Here is a 22877-nt window from a genome sequence, read left to right as displayed (position 1 = left end):
CAGCATTGAGGTCTGAATGCTATTTGTTAGCTCATGTCTAACAGTATAAAATAAGTTGGAAAACAAAAGTCTGTTTGCAATTTGTTTTACAACCTAAAATGTTTTCCCTCTAAAATACAAAAATTCCTTGTATAAGGCTATGGCTAGTGGTCTAAACTTTCTCAGGTTTGTGAAACACTGGTCATACTCTCATCCCACAGGAATAACAGATGGGTTGTCCTTGTACACAATATGCTATCCACCTGCACTTCATTAAAGAGCTGCATTTTTGTACATGCCACACCACAAGATCACCATGATGACATAGCAGCTTCAGAGAACAGCGTGACTAGGGCTTTTTTTCTTTTTCTTTTTTTTTTTTTTTTTTTTTTTCTCTCTTGTAACACAGAGGATCTGGCAGACTTTTACCTCCTGACACTGTTTACAGCATATATTGGTCGATACAGTCCCTTATTGCATCTGCTCTGGGAATTAAGGAAAGCAGCTTCAAGGCAGTAAGGTAAGTGCTGCTGCATGTTTTAACCGTAATGTTCAGCTATTTAAGTGTAGCTGTAATGGGAATGTGAAAACATGTCAGGATAAGTTTGCCAATTTGTAAATTGAACACAAATCAACAGTTGCTTGGTGGATTTGCTTTCTCAGTTTCCTTAAAACAATCTCACGTATTTTGTGCATCAGTGTTGCTCTTTTTTAGTCTTTTTTGTTCTACTTCAAAGAGTTGATGTACAGTACAAAGAAATTTGTAAGACTACTCACTGCTTACTTATTCATTCATAATCTATTAGTAAGAGTTCCACAGACTCGATTTCTTAAAGAATTTTGCTTCATTTTACAAAAAGACAAGTTATCTTGATATTTAAATAATTAATCAAGTAAACTATGAGAGGGAAATTGTAGGTATTTTGATTTTCTTTTTGCTAATTTTAAATATAATATTGAAATTTTTAAAAATTAGATCTTTTGCAAACTGTGTAAGTGCTTATGTTGCAGAATTAAGGTATATTTAGTTTAAGGCTGATTGAATGATAAGTTTCTATTTATCTTGTTTCACAACTTTAAAATTAAGGTAATATAGATTAGCTCCAAAATACTTTGAATAGTTTGTCTACTCTACTGTAGTAATCATTTTTCCAATGATTATTTTGTGGATATGCCATTTAGTATGTTTTGGCAAGTAGCCTGAGGAACTTCACAAATATTTTCACACTTGTTTTGCAACGTAACAGGTTAGAACAAAAAGGCAATTAGTTCAAGCTTGCTTATGTTATAAGATGAGCATCTAGGAATCTATTCTGATTTATCTTTTGGATTCATACAGTTCAGTGCAACAGACAAGCACATGTAGAAAATCTATTTACCTTTTATACTTCTGACAGAGAAACATTTAGATATGTGAATGAAAAATCCATGAATAAAACAAGTTATCTATACTACATATGTACTTTACTGTGCTATTTTTTGTCACAAACATGCTCATATGCTCTGGCACTACAGAATTGTCACCTACATTTTAAAATGTTGTTGATAAAGTAATTAAAAACATTTGATATCTAATTTTAAAAATTATTTTCAGGGTTCTGCATAGTTAAACTTTGTATACTATTTAGAAGAACTGTCAGCCTATGATATCAGGAATAAAATTTAGCATTACAAATGTAATTTGAAAATAGAAGAACAATATAATTGGAATTTAAAATAGCATGTTTATGATACTTTATCAGTAAGACTATAAAATGATGCAGATGTGTAAAAATACCACTGTAAAGCCAAAGAGTGTAGTCCAAGGATTCCATTACACTCTGTCTTACACTTAGAATACAGAAGCACTTAGTCCCCCATCCTTAATGTTTAGTGCTTAAATAGGACCAGATTTTGAGCTGAATTGTGTCACTAGTGACTTTGCTTTCAGAGGAGCTGCACTTATTTATACCAGCAGGGGACTGAAGGTTGAGTTTACATGTTCTCATGCAGTAATGAAGAACAGACAAAGGAAATCACACTGATTACTCATATTTCAATGATTGTTCTATCCTATGGTTTGTAATTGCTAAATCTGATGGGACTGATGCCATGGAGACGATATACAGTTGTCCTTATTCAGGGGACAGCAGCTTAATATTTAGCAGAGTGACTTTGTGGGTAATTGACTGGAGATAATGAGACATAATGGAGATAATGGAGATAATTAAAAAAAATATTCATGCTGTACTGTAGCAGATCAATAGGCCCTGCCTAGAGGTACTTCAGTTGAGATTATTAGTTGTCTAGAATGTGATGTGGCTTTTATCAAGTCAATAAAAGCAAGAAAATTTAGAATTAGGGAAGACTTTCTAACTATGCCCTGTTTTAAAAACTGTACTCTATGTTAAGCAATGCCAATAGCAAGACTGACTTACTCTGCTGGAAGGTTGCCCAGATCTGAGACCAATGCCTGGTGGTCTCTTTACAGGCTTCACATGCTTTCTGAAATTACTTTAAAAGAAGGTTCAGAGGAATTTCTTAATCATCTCAATCTCTGAACAGTTGTTGGGTACACCAAGCCTTGTCATACTGGTGAAAATCAAAGTAAGCTCATTGACTCCAGTGATGCTAGACTCACTTTTCCAACACATCTATCTAGGTAGTAAGAAATAAAAGCAAGACACTAATCTTCACAGATAAGTATCTTGTGGAGTATCTGACAAGCAAGGTATGCCCTTAAAAAGGTGAGACCAGTCATACTGAATCACAGCAAAAGATCCCCAAGGATGTGTTTACTGACACTGAATGCCCTTCTGCTGTATGTGAACTGGAAGACCAACTATGTGAAGCAAGTACTTGATTGTTCTATTGATTTAAGATGATCATACAATGTAATAAAAATTGTTATATATAGAATTTGCAAGAACATTTGCACTATCTGAATTTCATTCGTTTCAGATCTGCTGTAGATCCATATTAGATAAAGCATACTCATGCACACATATGCATTTTTTGTTGCTTGACATGTCCAGGAGAATATGCTTTATATTTCTATTAGTTTGTTCTTTAGGTGAGTATGACAGTTAGTGTACTTTTTGCTTTAATGGACATGATCCTTGAGGAGAAGATATTTCAAACTACAAGAATCTTAACAACACACTCTACAGCAGATCATTAATCTGAGTTTGTAACTTCCTTGCCTTTTTCAAACTTCAGTCAAATTGCCACATTAAATATGAGGCAATTCAGTATATTAGGATTGCTTGATAAAGTTTAAATGGCAGAACTGCCTCTGAACATGGCCTTCAGCAAAACTGAATTTGAAAACTCTTCTGTGTCAAATTTTAAAAACTTGGGCTGTATCATCCTTCTTGTGACTTAATGAATGAACGAAGGAAGATATAAAGAATGTTTTACTTACAGCCGCAGAATGACCTGCAAATTTACATTACAAAGGCTGATTATAACAAGACAGGGACTACAGGTTTTCAGTAGTAACAATGCAATACTAACAAAATTATATATTTAGTAGCTTTGAACAGGAAGCCTAAATTAATTAGCTTTTAATTATAAGCTTTATGTGGTAAAATTTCAAATATTGCTGAACGAGATTAAAAATTAAAGTTATAACTTTTTTATTCCCTTTCACCATACAGGGACAAGACACATTGCAAAGATGACTTTAAACTCCCTACCCGTCTTTCTGTTATTGATTAGTGGCATTTTTTGTCAATATGACTATGGTCCTGGAGATGATTATGGTTATGATCCTTTTGGGCCATCCTCAGCAGTCTGTGCCCCAGAATGTAATTGTCCTTTAAGCTACCCTACTGCCATGTATTGTGACAATCTTAAACTGAAAACCATTCCAATTGTGCCAAGTGGAATAAAATACCTTTATCTTCGAAACAATATGATTGAGGGCATTGAAGAGAACACATTTGATAACGTAACAGACCTACAGTGGCTGATCCTAGATCACAACCATTTGGAAAATTCGAAAATTAAGGGAAGAGTCTTCTCTAAACTAAAGAATCTGAAGAAACTTCACATTAACTACAACAATTTGACGGAAGCAGTTGGACCACTCCCCAAAACTCTGGATGACCTGCAATTAAGTCACAACAAGATCACAAAAGTCAATCCCGGTGCACTTGAGGGGCTGGTGAATCTGACTGTCATTCACCTCCAGAACAACCAGCTGAAAGCAGATTCTATTTCTGGGGCTTTTAAAGGCCTGAATTCACTTTTGTATCTTGACTTAAGTTTCAATCAACTTACAAAGCTACCAACAGGACTGCCTCATTCCTTACTCATGCTGTATTTTGATAATAACCAGATCTCCAATGTTCCCAATGAGTACTTCCAGGGTTTTAAAGCCTTGCAATATTTACGTTTATCCCACAATAAATTAACAGATTCTGGAATACCAGGCAATGTTTTCAATATCACGTCACTGGTTGAGTTGGATCTCTCCTTCAATCAGCTGAAGAGCATTCCAACTGTCAGTGAGAACCTCGAAAACTTCTACCTCCAAGTCAACAAAATTAACAGTGAGTTAAATTTGTGTATTTTCATTAATATTTACTATGGGCTAGACACTGATGGACAATGCAAGTGTCTGAAAGGGTAGATCAACCAGCCTGAAGAAATGGTATTGGTTGGACTGTTAGCACACTGACATTTCTCTGACTGTTGTCCACATTAATGTTAAAAGAGAGATATTTATCTGATAGCTACTCAAATTACCTAAAGAGAGAAATCTCTGGTTTTATACTAACTTGGGTATTATTGGTCAAATTCTCATCTTGTGTAAATTAGAGTAACTCCATAGAAGCAAGAGCAGTTGTCTTACACAACTGAGGAAAAAACAATGGGAAAAGTTTGATCAGTGTGGAAGATCCAAATGTCAGCAAAAAAGAGACAGATGGCAGCTGAGGATCTGACTGTGGTATGTGTAACCTTTCAGGATGCTGGTTATAAAAGTGCTAGAGGGTGGAGAGAGGGAGAAGACAAAAAATTCATAAGGTATCAGCCACAAAGCACAATGAAAAAGATACAACAAAGTAGCTGCTTTGTTCTCTTTCCTCCCTCCTCCTATGCAGTGTCCCTCCAAACCCATCTCGAAATCCAAAGAGCTACAGCTATTTTAATTTTCATTCCCACTTCCCACATTGTATGATCAGGTGGCAAGCTTTTTCCATTCAATCATGATTTGAAAAAATGTTTCTTCTGAAGTCAATAAATGTCACACCTTGCATGAGATCATGTAGGTTTCTACTGAGACAGGGCTTTTACAGAGCTCTCCTAATCCTCAGGTGGGAAGGAGATGTTGGAGAGCTGGAGGGGCCTTACCACCATGTCAGAAGCTCTCCAGCCGTACCTATGTCAGTGGTGGTCCCTGGTGTGACATCATGTTGCCAGCTGGCATAAAGTAAACCATAAACATGTCTCTTTTGTTTGCCTGCTTGTATCCATCAGGGGTTTAGGATATCGGTGTTAACTCTTCCATACATAGCTAAGTCCATACAGATGTAGCTTCTAAAGTCAAATATTTGAGTGCAGAACTTACCAGAGGACAAGACCTTTTGAAACGTTTTGTATTTGCTATGCTTCACAGTTTCCTCAATGTTATGATTCACACACCACCCCCCACCACCCCCATTACATCTCAGTTCCTTGTTTTGATGAGAGGGGATGGTGTGAGGAGTGGATGAGCACCAGCTACTGCTGCACTGTCATTGCTACCCTATGAACAGACCCAAGAGAACTCACTCTACTGGTTTTTGCTTAACCATAAAATCTAGCAGACTTGAATAATAACTTTTCTTGACTATCTGATTTCACAGGTATAATATTGTGTTTCTTAGGATGCTAACTGACAATGTGAGACAAAATTTAGTTAGGAATAAGCATTGTGATCAAAGCCTTTGTAGTTCACTATTCATTACACCTGACCATACAGTGAGTGCTTAGTCTTTGTAAAAATTGACTGTTCTTTGAGCATTTGGGCCTCAAACAAAGGACTAGTTTCTTTTTTTAATGTTGGGTTTTTTTTAATTTGCCAGAGATTTTTGTAAGGATGACTGTAAACAAGGCAAGCTTCCCTTCCATACTATGGCCCATGGTACAATACTGTGAGATAGAGACTTCTGTTTTAGGGGTAATGATTTGCCTTTAAATGTACAAAAGGTATAATCTTCCAGCTTATGCTTACATAATCTAAAGTTTTCATTTATACTGAAATTTAACTTAAATATATTTCTCCAGAGTTCTTAATTTGTTAGTGTACCTTTTTCTCAGGTACCTTTAGGTGAGCAATAAACATTTATATTTGTCTAAGAAAGAGTAGTCTGATTCCAACTCTGGTAATACCAGAAAGAAAGGAAATATTTCTTTATGTTATTGTCCATGAGTTTCATTAAAGAAATTACATGTTTGAGAAATACCCCTATTTGAGTGACTTCAAACTTTTTGAACAAGAGTTGATTAACATATATATTAAAAAAATTATAGCAGAATTGGCTTCATTATGTTCATTATGTTTTCATCTGTGGTGTGTGGAGCAGTGGTCAAAGTGGATAGCAATCTGGAGTGAAGACAAATTCAGAGTAACTCCTCTGATCTCTAATTAAATGAAGCACATCCATTATATTAAATGTAAGTTAAGTATCAACTGTATACGCTATCTACTGTACTTGATGCTTGTTGGATCTCCAAGCTCAAACCTACACAGTACCTTCTAAACTGAAATTTCTTTTTTTTAATATTTTTTATTAGTAGTAATTTAGAGGGTGGAATTTTCTGTTTAATAACAACAGTGGCTCACTACCATGCTCTAAGATGCTATTAGGATGACATATATGTATACACACACACACACATACTTGTTTTGTAGACTCCTCAAGGCAAAAAGAAACTGCAGGATAGAAAAAGGAATCAAAAAGTTTCAGTGACACAAGAAGAGGGTTCAAATGCAGACTTCTCCATATTTAATTTGTGCTTGTAAAGGGTTAAGGAGAGAGTTGTTGCTTCCACAGGAAACCCCACCAGGAACATACAATGTGAATGGAGTATAACAAGGGGGAATGTGAAAATAATCTGCTCCAGTCTATCAGCTGGATCAGTACCTGTACCATAATTGTACTTATTCTAAACAAAGTTATTTGTGCAGGGGCTTTATGGTCTGTTACCTGGCTCACTGCACCAATCTCAAAAGGATTTTTTTACAATGGCCTAGGAAGATACAACTCACACATGATTACTGTGGGACCACAGACCCCCAAGGATGAGTATAGGATTTCAGATTCCATTAGGGCTACCCCCGGTATTGCACACCTGAATAAGGAACATTTGCACAGTTAATCTTCCTCTAAAGATTAGCTAAAGGCTGCTTACACTCATGAGGTACAAGGCATACGCTCTCACCCCTAGCACATAATAAGAAATGAATTCTGTCTAAAATATAAGTGTTTCTAGGCTCCTGTTTTGCCCTATAGATATAGGAGAGGAGAGAGGATGCCTGTTCCCGATTTTTTTTTTTATTTTTTTACCCCAGGTATTTTAAATTTTCAAGTACTTTGTTAGAATATCAGAATTTCTTATGGCAACAGACATTTTTAGTGAGAAAATAATAATTCAAATGAAAATCAAATTTTCATCCAAACCTTCTTATTCTTAATGTCTGGCTCATTCAGGAATTCTGTGTTGGGAAAATATGAATGCCATACTAGAGGCAAAATTCCAGGTACACTGCCTTTGAACCTGAATACTGTAAATTCAAGAAGACATTTAAACACCTGAAACATTAATAAGCATAATAAGGAAGGAAGTAAGCCACTGACACATTTTGTGCAACATTGCTCTAGTCTAACTAATTGGAGTTCCCATATAGATCATATAGGTAACAACACATCAAGTGTTTTCACAAGACTCACTTATATTATTTTCTGCTAGTGGAGAATACAATTAGAAAACCAACATTTTTAATATGCTTCTAAAACCTGACAATTATATTAACTGTATAAAAAAATAATACACAAACGTAGTGCGCACCAAATGTTGGAGACAAATCCCACTGAAGCCCAAGATGGAGCTTCCTTGACTTCTGTGAGGACTAGATCTGCATCCGCTTCCAAAGTGTTTTCAGTCTCATAAATAGTCAGCACAGATAAGTATTTTGGTAACACAGATAAATTTTGTGGTTTACATGCATGAAGTTACATCCTTTGAATAATCAGACATCTACTGAAGTATAAGAACACCTTGTTTTGCAACCAGAAGTATTTATGCTCAAAAGTAACAATATGGAAAGAAAACAAATCAGCAAATTTATAAAGTTTTTAAATGTCTAGCTTCAACAAAGTATACTTACCATGTCATTCCTGAATGTCAAGAAAATGGATAAAAAATATCTGTATTAGAATTCATGTTTATCCTAATCTTTAAAAATTACACCCAAACTATCTGCAGAAAAGTGGACCTAAATAGTTAATGGTATAGCCTGTAGGCCAAGCAAATACATTCAAAGTCTCAGGAACTTATGTTTTCATTCAGCAAAATTCCACACAGATCCAATCCTATAAACATCTCTCAGATTATATGATTCTAAATTTCACAGGAATCATCAGTTCACTTTAGCTGGTACATTCTGAATTGGAAGAGTATTACAATTTGTCTGCAATCTTAAAATTATACTGTATTGCAATATGGACTGCCTAATAAATGTGCCATTAAGGACACATTTTATCTCTTACCCTTCCAAAAGAAAGCTGTACAATATACAAAATCTACGAAACTTTTTTGATTTTCTTAATCAAATTGGTGATCAGCATCTAATGTTTGAAGTACATTTCCTCAATCTCTATGCAAAACAACTTATTTTGTGAAAGACACACAAATCTTTACCCATTCTCCAACATCACTTCTCTGTGTCCAAAAAATTACCTAAGTTCTCATGCTTTAAAGAGCTGTGTGCACAGATGGGTGCATATTTGCACTTGGTTAACACAAGCCATGTTTCATCAATGATAGATGGTTATTGTAATGCCAGTTCTGAAAGAATCCTATTGAAGTTAAAGTGGAGATATGAAAGACATTTCCTCCACTTCCTTTAACACTACAACATATTTTCGGCCATCACCGTATCTTAAATAATCATGCAGAAAAGATATCTAAGGTGGTGTTTTCAAAAGTTCATAAATGACGTATGATTGGTAGTTAAAATGGTATCTGATTTTGCTAAAACTACCTTGATTTCTCAGAAGTTATGGGAGCTAGTCCTTTGCAACATAAAAGCAACTGAAGATACCAAATTTGTCTGCATGCTAGTGACTGGGTTTCTTAAAGGAGTCCCTTTAAAGTATTTTCTGTGTGAGTTCAATTGATGTCAATGGCCTGAAGAACAAGCCTCTTCAGACTGCTTTAATAGTGATTTAGTTTTTCAATGGACTAATCCTTTGTCTGACTCAAAGTAAACATGGGTGAGAGTGAAGGACCATCCTTGCAGAGTTCACAATGTGATATGCAGGGAACATCAGGTTTAATCACATACATTCTCTCTTGAGGATAGATCTTGGCATGACAGGGATGTATAACATACGTATGTGTATGCTTATGTATACTGAGCACAGAACTCTGCTTCATGAAAATTCTGGCCTAAGTTTAATATACTCATAAGAGACAAGACATAGTTTTCCATTCAAGACCTGTTTGGTGTTATGTGAACCAAATAATACTTCAACTGAATAAAGAAAATATATATATCATGATCTATACATTACAATAAAAATTTTTTAAAATATTTTTTTACATTTCTACTAATCTTATAATCCCACTGTTCTGGAAAGGTTCAACTATAAAATTTAAATGTAAAACTCCTCCCCAACCCCAGCCCGAAACTTCATTTTGAAGCTAGTAAAACACAATGACGCATGAAAAATAATATTTGACACAGACACCTATTGGACTGCCTGTTCTTAAGGGTAGGGCCATATCATGGTTTCAGTTTCTCCAGAAATGTTTTACTTCCCTCAGTATCTTATGTAGCACTGTTTTACGCTTCCATCGTAATGTACCCAGCATAATTGATTCTTCCCTCTGCATCCCCACTAAAACTGGAGACTCATTTTTTACCTTTTTTTCTAAATGCAGGACTAGACCTCTATATGAAATCTAAAGTCTTAAAAATCAAGTGGGAGCACATAGCGCTTGAAAAACTCAGTCTTGAAATTCTGAACCTCTCACAACTAATGGAAAGAACCTTTCCTAACACAAGCCCCTCTAGTTTATTTAAACTCATGGCAAATTGTATCAGTGGATATGCAAAATACTGAAAAATAGTAGAATAAATGAAGGTCAAAATTTCCAAATAAAATTTATAAAAAGCAGAAAAATAATGTTTTTCCCCTATTTGCCCTAATTATTCACACTTTCTTTTCTTCATGTTCCCTTTGTTTCAGAGTTCCCGTTGAGCAGCTTCTGTAAGGTTGTTGGGCCAATGACCTATTCCAAGATCACACATTTGCGGCTGGATGGAAACAATCTGACTCGGGCTGACCTGCCACAGGAAATGTACAACTGCCTTCGGGTGGCGGCTGAGGTTTCACTGGAGTGAGATACCTAGGAGCACCCAGTTCCCCTCTAGGGGCAGTAACTACAGGAATTACATCATGATAGCTCTTTAAAATTAGGAAAAGCCTTTTAAAAAAAGTGTCAATCTGCATATTATCCATTCTGTTTGTTAATATTTAGCATGCACTTGGCAACTTTAAGGAAATGTTCCCATATTTTTACAAACAGTTGTGTTTAGAAAGTGAAAGAATGACCAAACATGGTGCAAAATCTGCCTTCATATGGCTGGTATGTTGATTAAAAACGTTCAATTTGACATAAATCTATGGCCATGCATGCAATACATGCCAGCTGATACCAGACATACATGGTAGCCAGGTGGGTTTCATCAGAGGGCTGAGCAGTATAGGCTAGCCTGTGTAAATACAAGACTCCTCTCCAACCAATCATCATTCATGCCTTTTTCATGTTGTTATCAATTACAAAGGAAAAAAATATTTGAAAATCTAAGAACAATTTAAAGTGTATGAAAATATGTTTTCAGAGCCCATGACATTATTAAATTAATTCAATATATGAAAGATAACAGGGAAACAAACATTTTTCAGGTTAAAACATTGTTTACTCTTCTTTTGGTCATATTTTCATTTAAACTTTCATGGTTAAGATTTTTTATCCATTGCTGGTATAGATGTTATTTCAAAATAAGTCATATATGCAAATATTTTTATTCAATTACTTGCATGCTACTTTTAACCAGATTGTAGAAATAAAACATAGCAAATAGTATTTTTGTGTCCATAGCATTGTCACTCTTTTATAAATTGAAAAAAAATAATCAGGTTAAGACAAGATAACCAAAGCTGTTCCATTATTATTAAAATTTATTGTAAGGTTAAATAAACTGTTTTCTCTACTTTCAAGCTTCAATATGTTTGTAAACATATAATTTAACATATGCCACTGCACTTGTGTTGGCCATTAGGTCGATGTCTTATGGAGTCTGCCGTATGGGAGTCAGTGTACTATGAAATAGTGCAAATTAAATTCTCAGTATTGTCAAAAGGACAATGAAATTTCTTAGAAACTGTGGGCAATGAGTAAAATCCAGCCACAGCTACTCATGATAGAGACATAGTAGATATTCTACCTGGGAATGAATAGTACAAATGTTGTCAGCATCTTGGAACACACATGGAAATAAATGTGTTAGTAACTGAGAGCCATAAATGACTTGCTTGCAAACACAGATCATCCCACGGGTACTATTTTCCTTTCAAGTACTAAACTACTAAACACTCACACAGAAACTCTTCTAGTTTCTATAGCAAAAGCAGAAATGGTCAGCTTCGGGGGAAAAAAAAAACCAAAAACAAAAACCAAAAAACAGAAAAAAAAACATCCCACACCAAACCATTTAGTTGGCACATTGTCAATTCCAGATGTTGGCACATTGTCAATTCCAGATATTAAGAATCAATACACAATTCACAAAGAAATCTGGGACTAAAATAAAAGGGGAGATGCAAGACACAATAGAAATATTTCCTTACTCATCTTCATCATTTTGGAACTCAGAAGTGTTACTGCTTTTTTTACCCACATACAGGAAGGATTGAAAGTAACCTTTGTTAAAAGTAAGGTAGAATTTTCATAGAAGAATAAAAGCTAAAGCTGGGGCTTTCTGAACACATCAAAGTGGGAATCACTATGGAATAGCACCTAGGCATCATAACATAGGAGAAGAAGAAAGATGTGCATGCAAAAAAGCCCAAAGAATAGAAAAAGATACAGGAAACATCATTCAACCATTTCCAGAGAGATTTTGACACAACTGTCCCCTTCACAGGAAAATACACTAAAGACTAAGACCTTTAGAGAACAAACTGGTATTGAGATGTGTCACCGCATAGCTTTGATCTAGCAAACAGGACAGAAACATATCCTTCTTTTGAGTTTGTTTCAGTAAACCAGTTACCTTTATGCAAAATGAAACAGTGTGCACACTGACACTGAGAACAGTCCACCTCAGGATAGATCAAAATATGTTGCTTATGGTGCTTTCTACCCTTATGTTGCAAATAAAGCATACACAGATGTCCACAAGCTATTTTGAAGTCTGTTCAAGGGGTACAGTCGGAGAAATCCCTCTCAAAATTGCAAACAGTACCAATGACCTTCCTCAGAAACCGAAGAACCTTAACCTTGCAAAGAGCACTTGGACAACTAAGAAAAAAATGGCATTTGGCAGTAAGTTTTTATCTTAAACACCTTTGTCCTGCAGTTCAGAAATCCCCAGTTAGCTGGGGAGGGATAACATTACACAGCTTGTTCTTCACAGTACCTGTGAAAAAACAGGAGCAGAAGGTCATTCTGGTAAAGGAGAAATGGAACACAGTACCTTTTTGCTTTCACATTGTAAGACACAGAAGCAAATTTCTGCTTCTGCATTAACTAATTCATCTAAATCACACTATGAAGACTGTATAAGTTCCTGATCTCTACATATCTTACAGAAACTAATAATTAAAAATATACATGTACCCTAGTTCTCAGTTTATAAAAGTGACATGAATTGTTTTCTAGGCACTAGGCAGAAATGTAGGTGTTTGGGAACACTTAACAGAGCTAGAGCCTTGGGAAATGAGTGGCCGCATCTTGCAATTTCTGCCCTTCCTGGAAGGGAAGGTGATGGATCTTGGTTATAAACCCCTCAGCATTCCGGATACCAGAAGACATGATGCATACATCCCTGTTCCCACCTAACCTGATGATATCATAAAAGACTTATGTGTACAGGTGCAAACTTGTTACTTAAAAGCAGGCAGACATGAAGCTGCAGTAACATGGAGACAGCGAGATGGTAAATTAGCCTGAACTACACTGTTTGGGGCTACATAACATGCAGCCTATAGTATAGCTATATGATTTACTTACAATATGCATGCCTCCTTCTTTCAGGTCAAAATGGGCAAATCTGTCATGGCACTTTCATGGTTTTTATGTTTCTTATGGAAGAATATGCAAAAATCAAATCCTTTTGGAATGACATGAAACTGAAAGCAGACATAAAAAGGAACATTTGCGACTAATGTAATGAAAAGCAGTATTGCAATGACAACATACAAAGTCAATAGACAAAACCTTTACCCATGAAATTTCAGGAACTGCTCTGCAAGTATGCTCCACAGCCATTCAGAAAGATAGAGTCACCTTTCAAATAAATAAGTATTGTCTGATTTAAAAAACATTTTTCATATTGGATTAAATTACAGAAGTTCCTTAGAAGGAACAGGCAGCAACTTATGAATTTCTGGACATATACTGGAAACATAAGTTCTCCACGCCTTCCACTGCTTTATAGAGTCCAGAATAGTCAAATGGATCAAGTAAGGAGCAAGCAGTTGTTCCTTCTGGTTCCTTCTAGTGCAAGGAACTTGGCAGGGTCCCATCCCTACTCACAAGCCTTCAGTTTTACTGAAAGGGAATAAATAGGGAGTTGCTTAACATAAACCAAATCCTTGTGAGATCTGGCAACAAGGCAGCAAATCATTAAGAAAAGCAGTCTGAACTGTTATATGTAAAGGTGCAACAATCATAGACTGAAGATGGTAGAGACGGGGAGGTTATAAAGCAAAATGAAGTTCAGTGGAGAGCCACTAAGATGGAAGGTTGCAAAAACCACCCTCAACCTTCTCCTTTCCAGGCTATGCCAAGACACTTCCCTTAGCCTTTCTGAATATACCATATGCCTCGGTCCCATGATTTATTGCAGTCTTCCACTGCCTAAAAGTGCACTATAGAAAAAGGGCCCAGATTCAGGGGTGCACAATGAAAGGACAAGACAAAGGAAAAGTTCCAAAAAGAGGAATTCAAGCTGGACATACAAAGAAATTCTTCACAATGAGCATATAAAGCACTGATACAGATTGCTCAATGAGGCTGTGGACTCTCCATCCTTGGAGTTTTTCAGAACTTGCATGGGCAGTGCCCTCAGGAACTGATCTGGCTTTGAAATAAGCCTTATTTTTAGAAGGAGGTTGAACTGATCTTCGAATGTTCCTTCCAACTTATTTATAATTTCTTTGATTCTGTGGTTCTAAGAATATGAGTAGCCAACGGGGGACAATATAAATTTTAATAACCAGCTCTACAGCTGAAGAGTTTTGCATTGAATCCATGTGGAGCATTTATTGTTTCAGGTTCCAGTCCGTAATTCATCTCCCATGATACTCAAAAAATCATAACTCGACTAAAATTTGGATATAGAATCTGTAGACAAAAACTGTGGAAACTTTCCTTCAATGCCCAGATGTCTGCAGCTGGCTTGTGCAAATCTGCTCCCATTTTGACATTTGTGAGCTACTGAGCGCTGGCAGTGAAGTCAGAGATCTATCTCACCTAACTCTCCCACGTGGGACTGCACTGGCAAGTATGCTTAGATGTCTGCACAAAACAAGGGAAACAGTTTATAAGCTACCAACCCAGTGAACAGAGTGCTTAAGGAGGACATTTTGGTTCTGAACTTTTTTTTGAGATTTAGAGACTGGATAAAAGCCTCTCAAGAGTCTTTTAAGTAGACTCTGTTTCTGTAAGAAAATAATTGGAAGGCTATATAACTTTAATGGATAAATAGCTCCTAATTCTTTTCTGCGTGGTATGAACAGTACAACATTAGTTAGCACAGAGTGCTAACTCTGTACTTTGGGACATTCATCTTGAATGTAGGAATGTCAGGTTCAAGTGCCTGGGCAAATGATTGCTTCATGAGGCAAAGAAAACTGTTTAAAAGAATAGGCCAAAATACTTTTAATCACACTGTGTTCTGCAGTTTCTGAGATAAAGTTGTGGTTGTGGGCTAGACAGGATATAATTGTGCCGATATATCCACATGCTGCAATTACAGGAAGCATCCCACCAACGCTCTCCGAGAGGTGATCTGCCTGAAGTACCCAACTCAAATGAGTTCAGAGGTGAGACTGAATTGCTCAGGTCTGTGCTCACTGAACCACATAAAATCCTTGCCCTAAATAATTCATTTTGGATACTTAGAAGTTGTCCTCAGTTTGATAGCTATTGCAGACCCTAAAGCTTCTAGGTGGTTGGGTTTTTTTTGCTTTATATCCCTCCGTTAATGTATATGAAGGTGCAGGCACACAATCAGGAGCTGAGGATTTCAGTGGGCAGTATTATATCTGGAAAAATACATATTGCTGCTCTTCAGTGTTATAAGCCATGATTCTTTTGTGTGCATAACCCCATCTACATGTTTAGGGGTGAGAGTTATCTTTATTTTTAGAATCTGGAATCTTAATCTGCAGATCAGAAAACACAGCATTTATAACAAGTCTTGATTACCTGAATAATTATTATGTAAGTGTAACTCCCCTTATACAGTGCCTCTGTGGTACAGCATCTTTTTATTCTGAAATTGTTAATAAATAGCAGAAAAATAAGTCTTGATTAGAAGGCAGTGAAGAAATGAGGCAAATACACAAAAGGGGAAATGCTATTTATAGTCCAGATGACAATGCGGACAATGGAAGCACATTCAGTCAAATGCACCTAATTTCTGAACAAAAGGAAAGCTTTACTTTAGAAAAAGTATACTATTCTGGCAAAAGAGGGTAAATCAAACCCACCTCACAAGGAAAGGATCATGGGGTCTTTTATTCCCTCAAAGAAAGTAATCTTCAGTGACATTTTGAGCAACAGCGTCTAAATCCATTCTTACAATATGTTTAAAAATATTTTTAAAAGTTCATGAAAAAAAAAATGCTGCCCATATCTTCTGTCAGATCTGGTTGTAACACTTAAACCACTGTAAGATGATTCTGATTAGCATCCAAGACACGCTTTTATAGTTGCAGAGAGATCCCCACTATAGTATCTCAGCAGTGGAGGTCAGAAAAATCACCCAAATATTTTCTTAGAATCAGACCCTGCAAGTGCAGGTTTTTCTTTTCCCAAATGGACAGACATGAATGTTGGTGAGAGAAAACAAAGTCTGGAATAACAGTGTAGATTGTAGCACATTTCTTTGTCAGAAAACATAACTAGCTGCTTAACAATACGGAATTTGCTGACTTTAGGTTTCTATCCTTCATCCAACATGCAAAACCTCAAACATCTCATGTCTCTGGAGGAGCTGCTTGCTAGGGCTACCTCTGGGCATAGCTGCACTGCCTGAAAGACAGGTAATGCATATTTTCCCAACAGACTGAAGAACTCCTTGCTGGGGTTGGTGCAGCAGCACTCAGAAGAGAAAAATACTACTATATCACTAACTCGGAGAGCTTCCATCCCAGGAGTCCCATGCTCACGTCGAGGTTGCTGCCCCTGTTATCTTTCCTGCTGCAACTCAATCAGTTCTTGTATTGCTCAGAACAAGGGTTTATGGATACGGAGGTCACTGAGTTATCATGTAGCCTTTGGACCTGTAAAGAAAATGGGCTGTTAGATTTAACTATGCAGGCAGACATGCTGTGCAAAAGAGCATTTTTGTCTTTATCGCTTGTCTCCTAGCATGGAGTAAACTGTGCAAGATATCAGTGTTATCTGGTCCACCTCACTAGAGCACGTATTAATAAAATTACAAAGACACTTTGGAATGTATTGAATAATACCTGTAAAAATGCATTTTATTGAAGATAATGCTTTTATTGAAACATGTGTAAGACTTCAGACAGAAGTACTGGAAGTCTTTAGACATTTTATACCCTATAAACCAATTTAACAACAAGCTGTCCTCAGGATAAGTAAGGCCAAGTGTGCTATCTTTCGAAATTCCCATTTTCATCAAACTTCCAGTATCTCATCATGTGCATCTGCCATCCATCTGACTCTGCAGACTGGTTTCCAAACCAGAAAACAAGTGTTTCCTCAACTTCACATTAAGACTTCATCATTATGACCATGTTGCTGCCAAAAAAAAAAAAACCAGTAAGATGAATAAGTTCTCAAACTTATGTGCAATACTGCATTGATTTCAAGAAGAATTTGTGATTCCATGTGTAAAAACGAGATGATTTTATTCAGGTCCCTAAGTTTAAATAAGAAAAGTCACCCCCTTCAGTACTTTCATTCCCACCCTGGATTCAAAAGGATGGCAGGGTCTGTTGCTCCCAATGAAAGCCACAGACCTGAGCTGAGGTATATATTATATACAGAATGCAGAAAGTAACAAAGCATTTACCTCTGGGATTTACAGCAGCCACCATGATGACTGGGGAATCATCTAAGAGCAGGCAATGCTGGAGCACAACCCTGGCAAAGGCCTCTAGAGTGCTGCATGGTACTTGGATAGGGATGGATGCAGGAATTCTCCCTGGAGCTGGATTCCAGAGCTGTCTCCGAAGAAAAAGGTGGTGTCAGCTGGCACCAACGTGCTGGATGCTGAGGACTTTCATCCATAGTATAAAGACTTAGTTTCAACATGTTACATCTGAAAGGATAATTAGTGACTGGAGTATTCATGGTGAGTGAGATTCTAGCTTTGAGTCAGGATTCTGGAAGAAAACCTGAGTGCTTTGGGAAATGCCAACTCTCACAAATTACGACCAACATGCCAGTTCAAGAAAAAAATCACATAATCTAATGTTTAATTTCAGTATTTCCCAAGAGTATCTGCATTAAAAATTAAACCAAAAATATGACAATTTATGGAAAATAAAATAAGGGCTGGGTTTTCATATACCTTAATGCCATTTGGCTTTTCTTTCTAAATGCTAAAAAAGCACCTGAACCTTGAATTTCTCATCTGGCAGAATCACTATAGCAGAGATTTATTGTAAGGAGACTAAAATATTTCTTTCTTTAAGTTGTGGGAGTACTTTTTTCTGAAACCCTTGTCGTTTATTTTAGAGGATAGATCTTTCTATAAGTCTACACTTCTCGGAATTCATCATCGTATTGTGGGAATTAAAAATGAAGGTAATATCAAATATTTTTGGACTTCTTTAACAACAGAACGCAATAAGAAAACAAAAGTAGCACTAACACCTCACAGAATGTTTACGCTATCTTAGAGTATTTAATCCATGATGGTTTATTTTTCAAACCTGCAGATTTACAAAATGGGTGTCGGATGACTAATTTGTTTTAATTTACTGTTAGTTGCTTGGAAAATACTAAACATCTAAATAGCCATATGCAGACCCAAGAACTCCATGTATGTGCGTAATTGATAAATGCATGTTGGATATTTAAGATACATTTAGCATATATGGCCGTACATCAAGCATTTCACAAATTGGGTCCCCGAGTAGGATAAATTTGTTTCAGTATTGAAATTGTTGAAAACATGAAAACAAATTAAAGTAAGAGTTTGACAGTTACATTTACATAGTAGGTAAACTAAACCTATCTAGCCAAGATAAATACCAGATCTTGGCATTGTGTCATGGAACCTTTTTATGGTGTCACTGTGGTAAAGAGCTCAAAATAGAGAAAGGGCCAAAAAATTCCTTAATGAGGCATATTCAGGAGAGCAGTGTATTTCCCATAAAAGCTGAGCCCTTTTCCACAGTTTTTCTGTTCTGAAATGTGTTTCTCTGCAAGGGTCTCTTTAAGCTGAGCTACTCAGTTCTCACTGTGGTTTTTACAAAGGAGTGAAGGTGTGCAGAAAGTAAACTGCTAGAATTTTTTTTCTGGACTTTTAGAATAGGATCTCATCTTCCTAAATCCTATACAAACACTTACATATCACAAATTAATCCAGCCCAACTATTTTCCAGGGTGTCTCCTAATCTAACCTGAAAGCTCCCTGGGTGAACTCTATACTTCCACTGCCTGTATGTGCACAGAAATGCCTGTTTACATAGAAGATGCATTTTCTCTCACTGAGATGTCTAGGCAGACAATTCTAGGCTTCTAGGAGAGATGCAGAGTTCCTGCTTCTGTTTTGGTGTGGGTCTGGTTTTTTTGTTTTGGTGTTTTTTTGGGGTGTGTTTTTTGGTGTGGGTTTTTTGTTGTTTGGTTGTGGGTTTTTTTGTCCCCCACAAGGAATGATGTAGAGTAAAATTTGTCCATTCTAGCAGGGTCTGGGACATCTGTGCTGGCCTCTTTGATCTGTCTGCACTGTCCCTTGGGCTAGCCTGGCAGGCTCACTCATCTGCTTTATTTTAGTCTCTTTGGTCTTGTTGACCTTTTGTGGCTCCTTTTTAAAAGGAGTAGCAGATATTATTAGTTGGGATATATCACTGTCTGGTCATGGAATTGTTTGGAAATAGAACTTTTGTCTTTGTGACTGAGTAAAACTCAGAGCTTCCTACTTTATTTCAATCAGCAATGCAAAAAAGAGATCACCACTACACCCCAATCTTCAGAAAAGAAAGAGGTGGACTGAACCCTGACTAAATGTAAACACCTGCCCTAAGTGGTTTGCATGGGTGGCTGGAGCTATCAGTAATGTGCTGATGGGAACATAAACTGGACTTACTCCCTTCAGGTTCCGAAGCACCACTTTTTTATTAGTTACCATGAAGGGAATTTAAGAGCACGTTTCAGATAAGCAGATTGTCCTTTGGAGCAAGACACTTGCATTTTGGTAACATAGTACCCAAATTAGGCACCCTGGATTGCAGCTTGTGCTAAATGGAGCAACCCACAGAGCCAGTGAATTAGCTCTGCTTGCAGTATACTCATGGGTTTGCTGGTGATGAACTATACACATGCTTGATGTATAACAGACCTTACTTTGTATTAAATATGAGACATATGGCAGCCATTATTGAAAGAAAGCAATGCATTTTTTCACCGTCAGCAACTTCAATGCTGGAACAAAACAACAGCTCTTACAGCACTCCCAGTTGTCCGTATCTCCTCCAGTGGGTCTTTCTAGTTTATCTGTGTAGCCCTTCTAGTCTTTCTCAAGCTTGTGGGCTGTTCTAGTCTCAAGCATGTACATCACTCTTTTCAAGGAGATGTTAACACACTCTGCAGTTGTTGGTGCTCCTCACTTTCTGATATTTTTTTAATACAGATTCTCCTATTACATTGAATAACAGTGTGGATTGCCAGGAGATGTATGGAGCAAAAATCATCTAATAGCTTGAGACATCTTCCTCAAACTAGAATGCTCCCAAGAGTATCTTCTAAAAGGTCTCCCAAATTCACAGAGTGGGCATTCACAGTATTTTTACTGTAATAATTTTTCCACAAATACCTTGCACACTGTTACTTTTGGGGAGATTGTTTGTGGTCTCAGGAGCAGTTTGTGTTTCACTGATATTTGCCTTTGATTGCTCAGCTTCGCAGGTTAAAAATTACCTTATTAACACAAAATTCTTAACGCCCTCTTACTGAACACAAGGCCCTGGAAAGTGTCTCAGGTTGGATACTCAAAACAAAAAGCCTCCCAAACCATTAGTCATTTTTGAAAATCTTGGCCATGGTCTTTTATTAGTCCATAAAACTTTATTACCATATATTGCTCCCTTTAAATAATAAATAGTAACACCAGATGATGGAGGACTGAACAAAACAAATGCATCATGGGAAATATGTGTGTAATCTTGAAGATAGCATGGAAAGCAGTCCTTTCTGAAAAGTCTGCTTGGGCATCCGAGGAATCACTTCTTCCTGCAGACTTCTTTCCAAAATTTTTGAGTGCAGATGAAAATACATATTACAGTCATCACACCCTTTCTTCCTGATTTTGAGGACATTTCTTGTCATTTTTTTCTGCTCTTTGCAACAGAAGAAACAAAAATTCACATTACTGTGAACGTCTTAGTTCTTCTCCGGCTTCTTTGAATGGGCTGGCAGCATATGTGTTGGATAAGGATCAGATACCTGGCCTTCAGATCAACAAAGGGCACACTGTGACACACCTCTCACTTGCTGAACTGTAGTTCATACAAATAGTCCCACTGCCTGTCACAAGGTAACCAGCAGGTCCCTCTGCCAGTGACTTCTATGACAACATAACGAACATCTGTACATGGTTAGCAGGTTAAAGGGTAAATTCAGACCCCCATGAAACATAAGATAAATCAATCTTTCTTTTTTTTTTTAATATGCAACATCTGGAAACTTGCACTTAAGTGTGTCACAACAGGTATTTGCCACCAGGACTCACTATTTTAAACCCTTCAGTATACCATTTGTGCAGGTCTCAGTTCATTCTTTAACGATGAACAGACCTCAGTGCCTCCATATTCTCTCTATACACTCTGTGCAGATTTAGCACAAATGCAAACCAGTTTTACATTGCACTGCCCGGCTTTTACAAGAATTATTGATGCCCTTTTTATGCTGAAGTCTCCTTAAATCATTCACAACTATTTTAACTTTCATACAGCAGTGCCTCTGCCTCTCCCCACCTTTCTTCCCTGGACTCCAGCTGACAAGCCTCCTCATCATTAGCATGTGGCATCACATCTGCTGCGGGAGGTCAAAGGAAACATTTTAATCTTTAGGTGTTTAAAGTGACACTCGTAATAAAAAGGTTATTTTTTTTCTGTTTATAATTAGACATGTGCTTAAAGTTAAAACCTTAATTTTTAGGTATAGATGTAAATTAATTTCATCTCATTTGAACTTCTGAAATATTCGGGTTAGCATGCGTGCAGGAATCAATTTTATACCTGGCTTATAAGAAAGCCCAAACAATCTCTAAGAGCTATTGAAGGATCTGGAGTTCTAGCAGAATGAAACACTTAAGCACTTTTTATTTTTAAGCACATACTTAAGCCAATTAAAATTACTGATAAACAAAACAGGGTAATACAAAAATATACTTATGAAAAAAAAATTATGATGTGTTTAACATTAACCTTGCTGAAGTCAGTGGAAGCTGCACACATACTGAAAGGTTACTTTCCATTTTTTTTAATTAATCATCTATTTGTCTACTTCCAAACTTCTTTTGAAACATTATTAGTTTAGGAAGAAAAGTATTAAATATAATGATATAAATTGTTAGAGGTTTTATTGTTAAAATAAATTAGATGAAACTGAATTAAAGTAATTATACAAATAAGTTTTAAAACTAATATAAACTCATAAAAGGTACAGGATATATTTTCTATTTTCAGTATTTCCATTAGTTTCTTCCCTTAAAAACTTATGCCATTGTTCTGGCTTTGAATGTGGCCAGTTTTCCTGATATTAAGTTGTTACTGTAATCTTGGACTGAAAAAGAAAATTAAAATCCTCCAAAATACTTAATGTGAGAAATATGTGTCTATGTTAGCAAGTTGGCTGGAAAGTGTTTACTTTAGATCAATGATAAAACAAGATAACTAATTGGTGCCTGGATAATTAAAACCAGACCTCACTGCAGGAGGCACTGGAGAGTATGATAACTTTGTAGAAATATATGTAAATATCTCTCTGAACAA

The 22877-nt window shown here is 36.5% G+C and overlaps 1 protein-coding gene across 2 annotated transcripts; it reads left to right on the top strand.

Moving 5' to 3' along the window:
* LUM (lumican) lies at positions 1-11449 on the top strand. 2 transcript variants are annotated; one of them, XM_005446302.3, is made up of 3 exons: positions 1-499; positions 3618-4514; positions 10422-11449. In XM_005446302.3, the coding sequence occupies exons 2-3, from the start codon at positions 3638-3640 to the stop codon at positions 10574-10576; spliced, it is 1032 nt and encodes a 343-aa protein (XP_005446359.1). In that variant the 5' UTR covers positions 1-499; positions 3618-3637; the 3' UTR covers positions 10577-11449. The 2 variants fall into 2 exon arrangements, with proteins under 2 accessions (XP_005446359.1, XP_055568325.1); XM_055712350.1 differs by lacking the exon at positions 1-499 and adding an exon at positions 2286-2809.
* The last annotated feature ends 11428 nt before the right edge of the window (positions 11450-22877 follow it).

Source organism: Falco cherrug, chromosome 5, assembly GCF_023634085.1.
Source record: "Falco cherrug isolate bFalChe1 chromosome 5, bFalChe1.pri, whole genome shotgun sequence".
In the NCBI taxonomy this organism is placed as follows: domain Eukaryota; kingdom Metazoa; phylum Chordata; class Aves; order Falconiformes; family Falconidae; genus Falco; species Falco cherrug.
The sequence above is the reverse complement of the archived record's forward strand: the minus strand, read 5'-3'. Positions and strand labels throughout refer to the sequence as shown.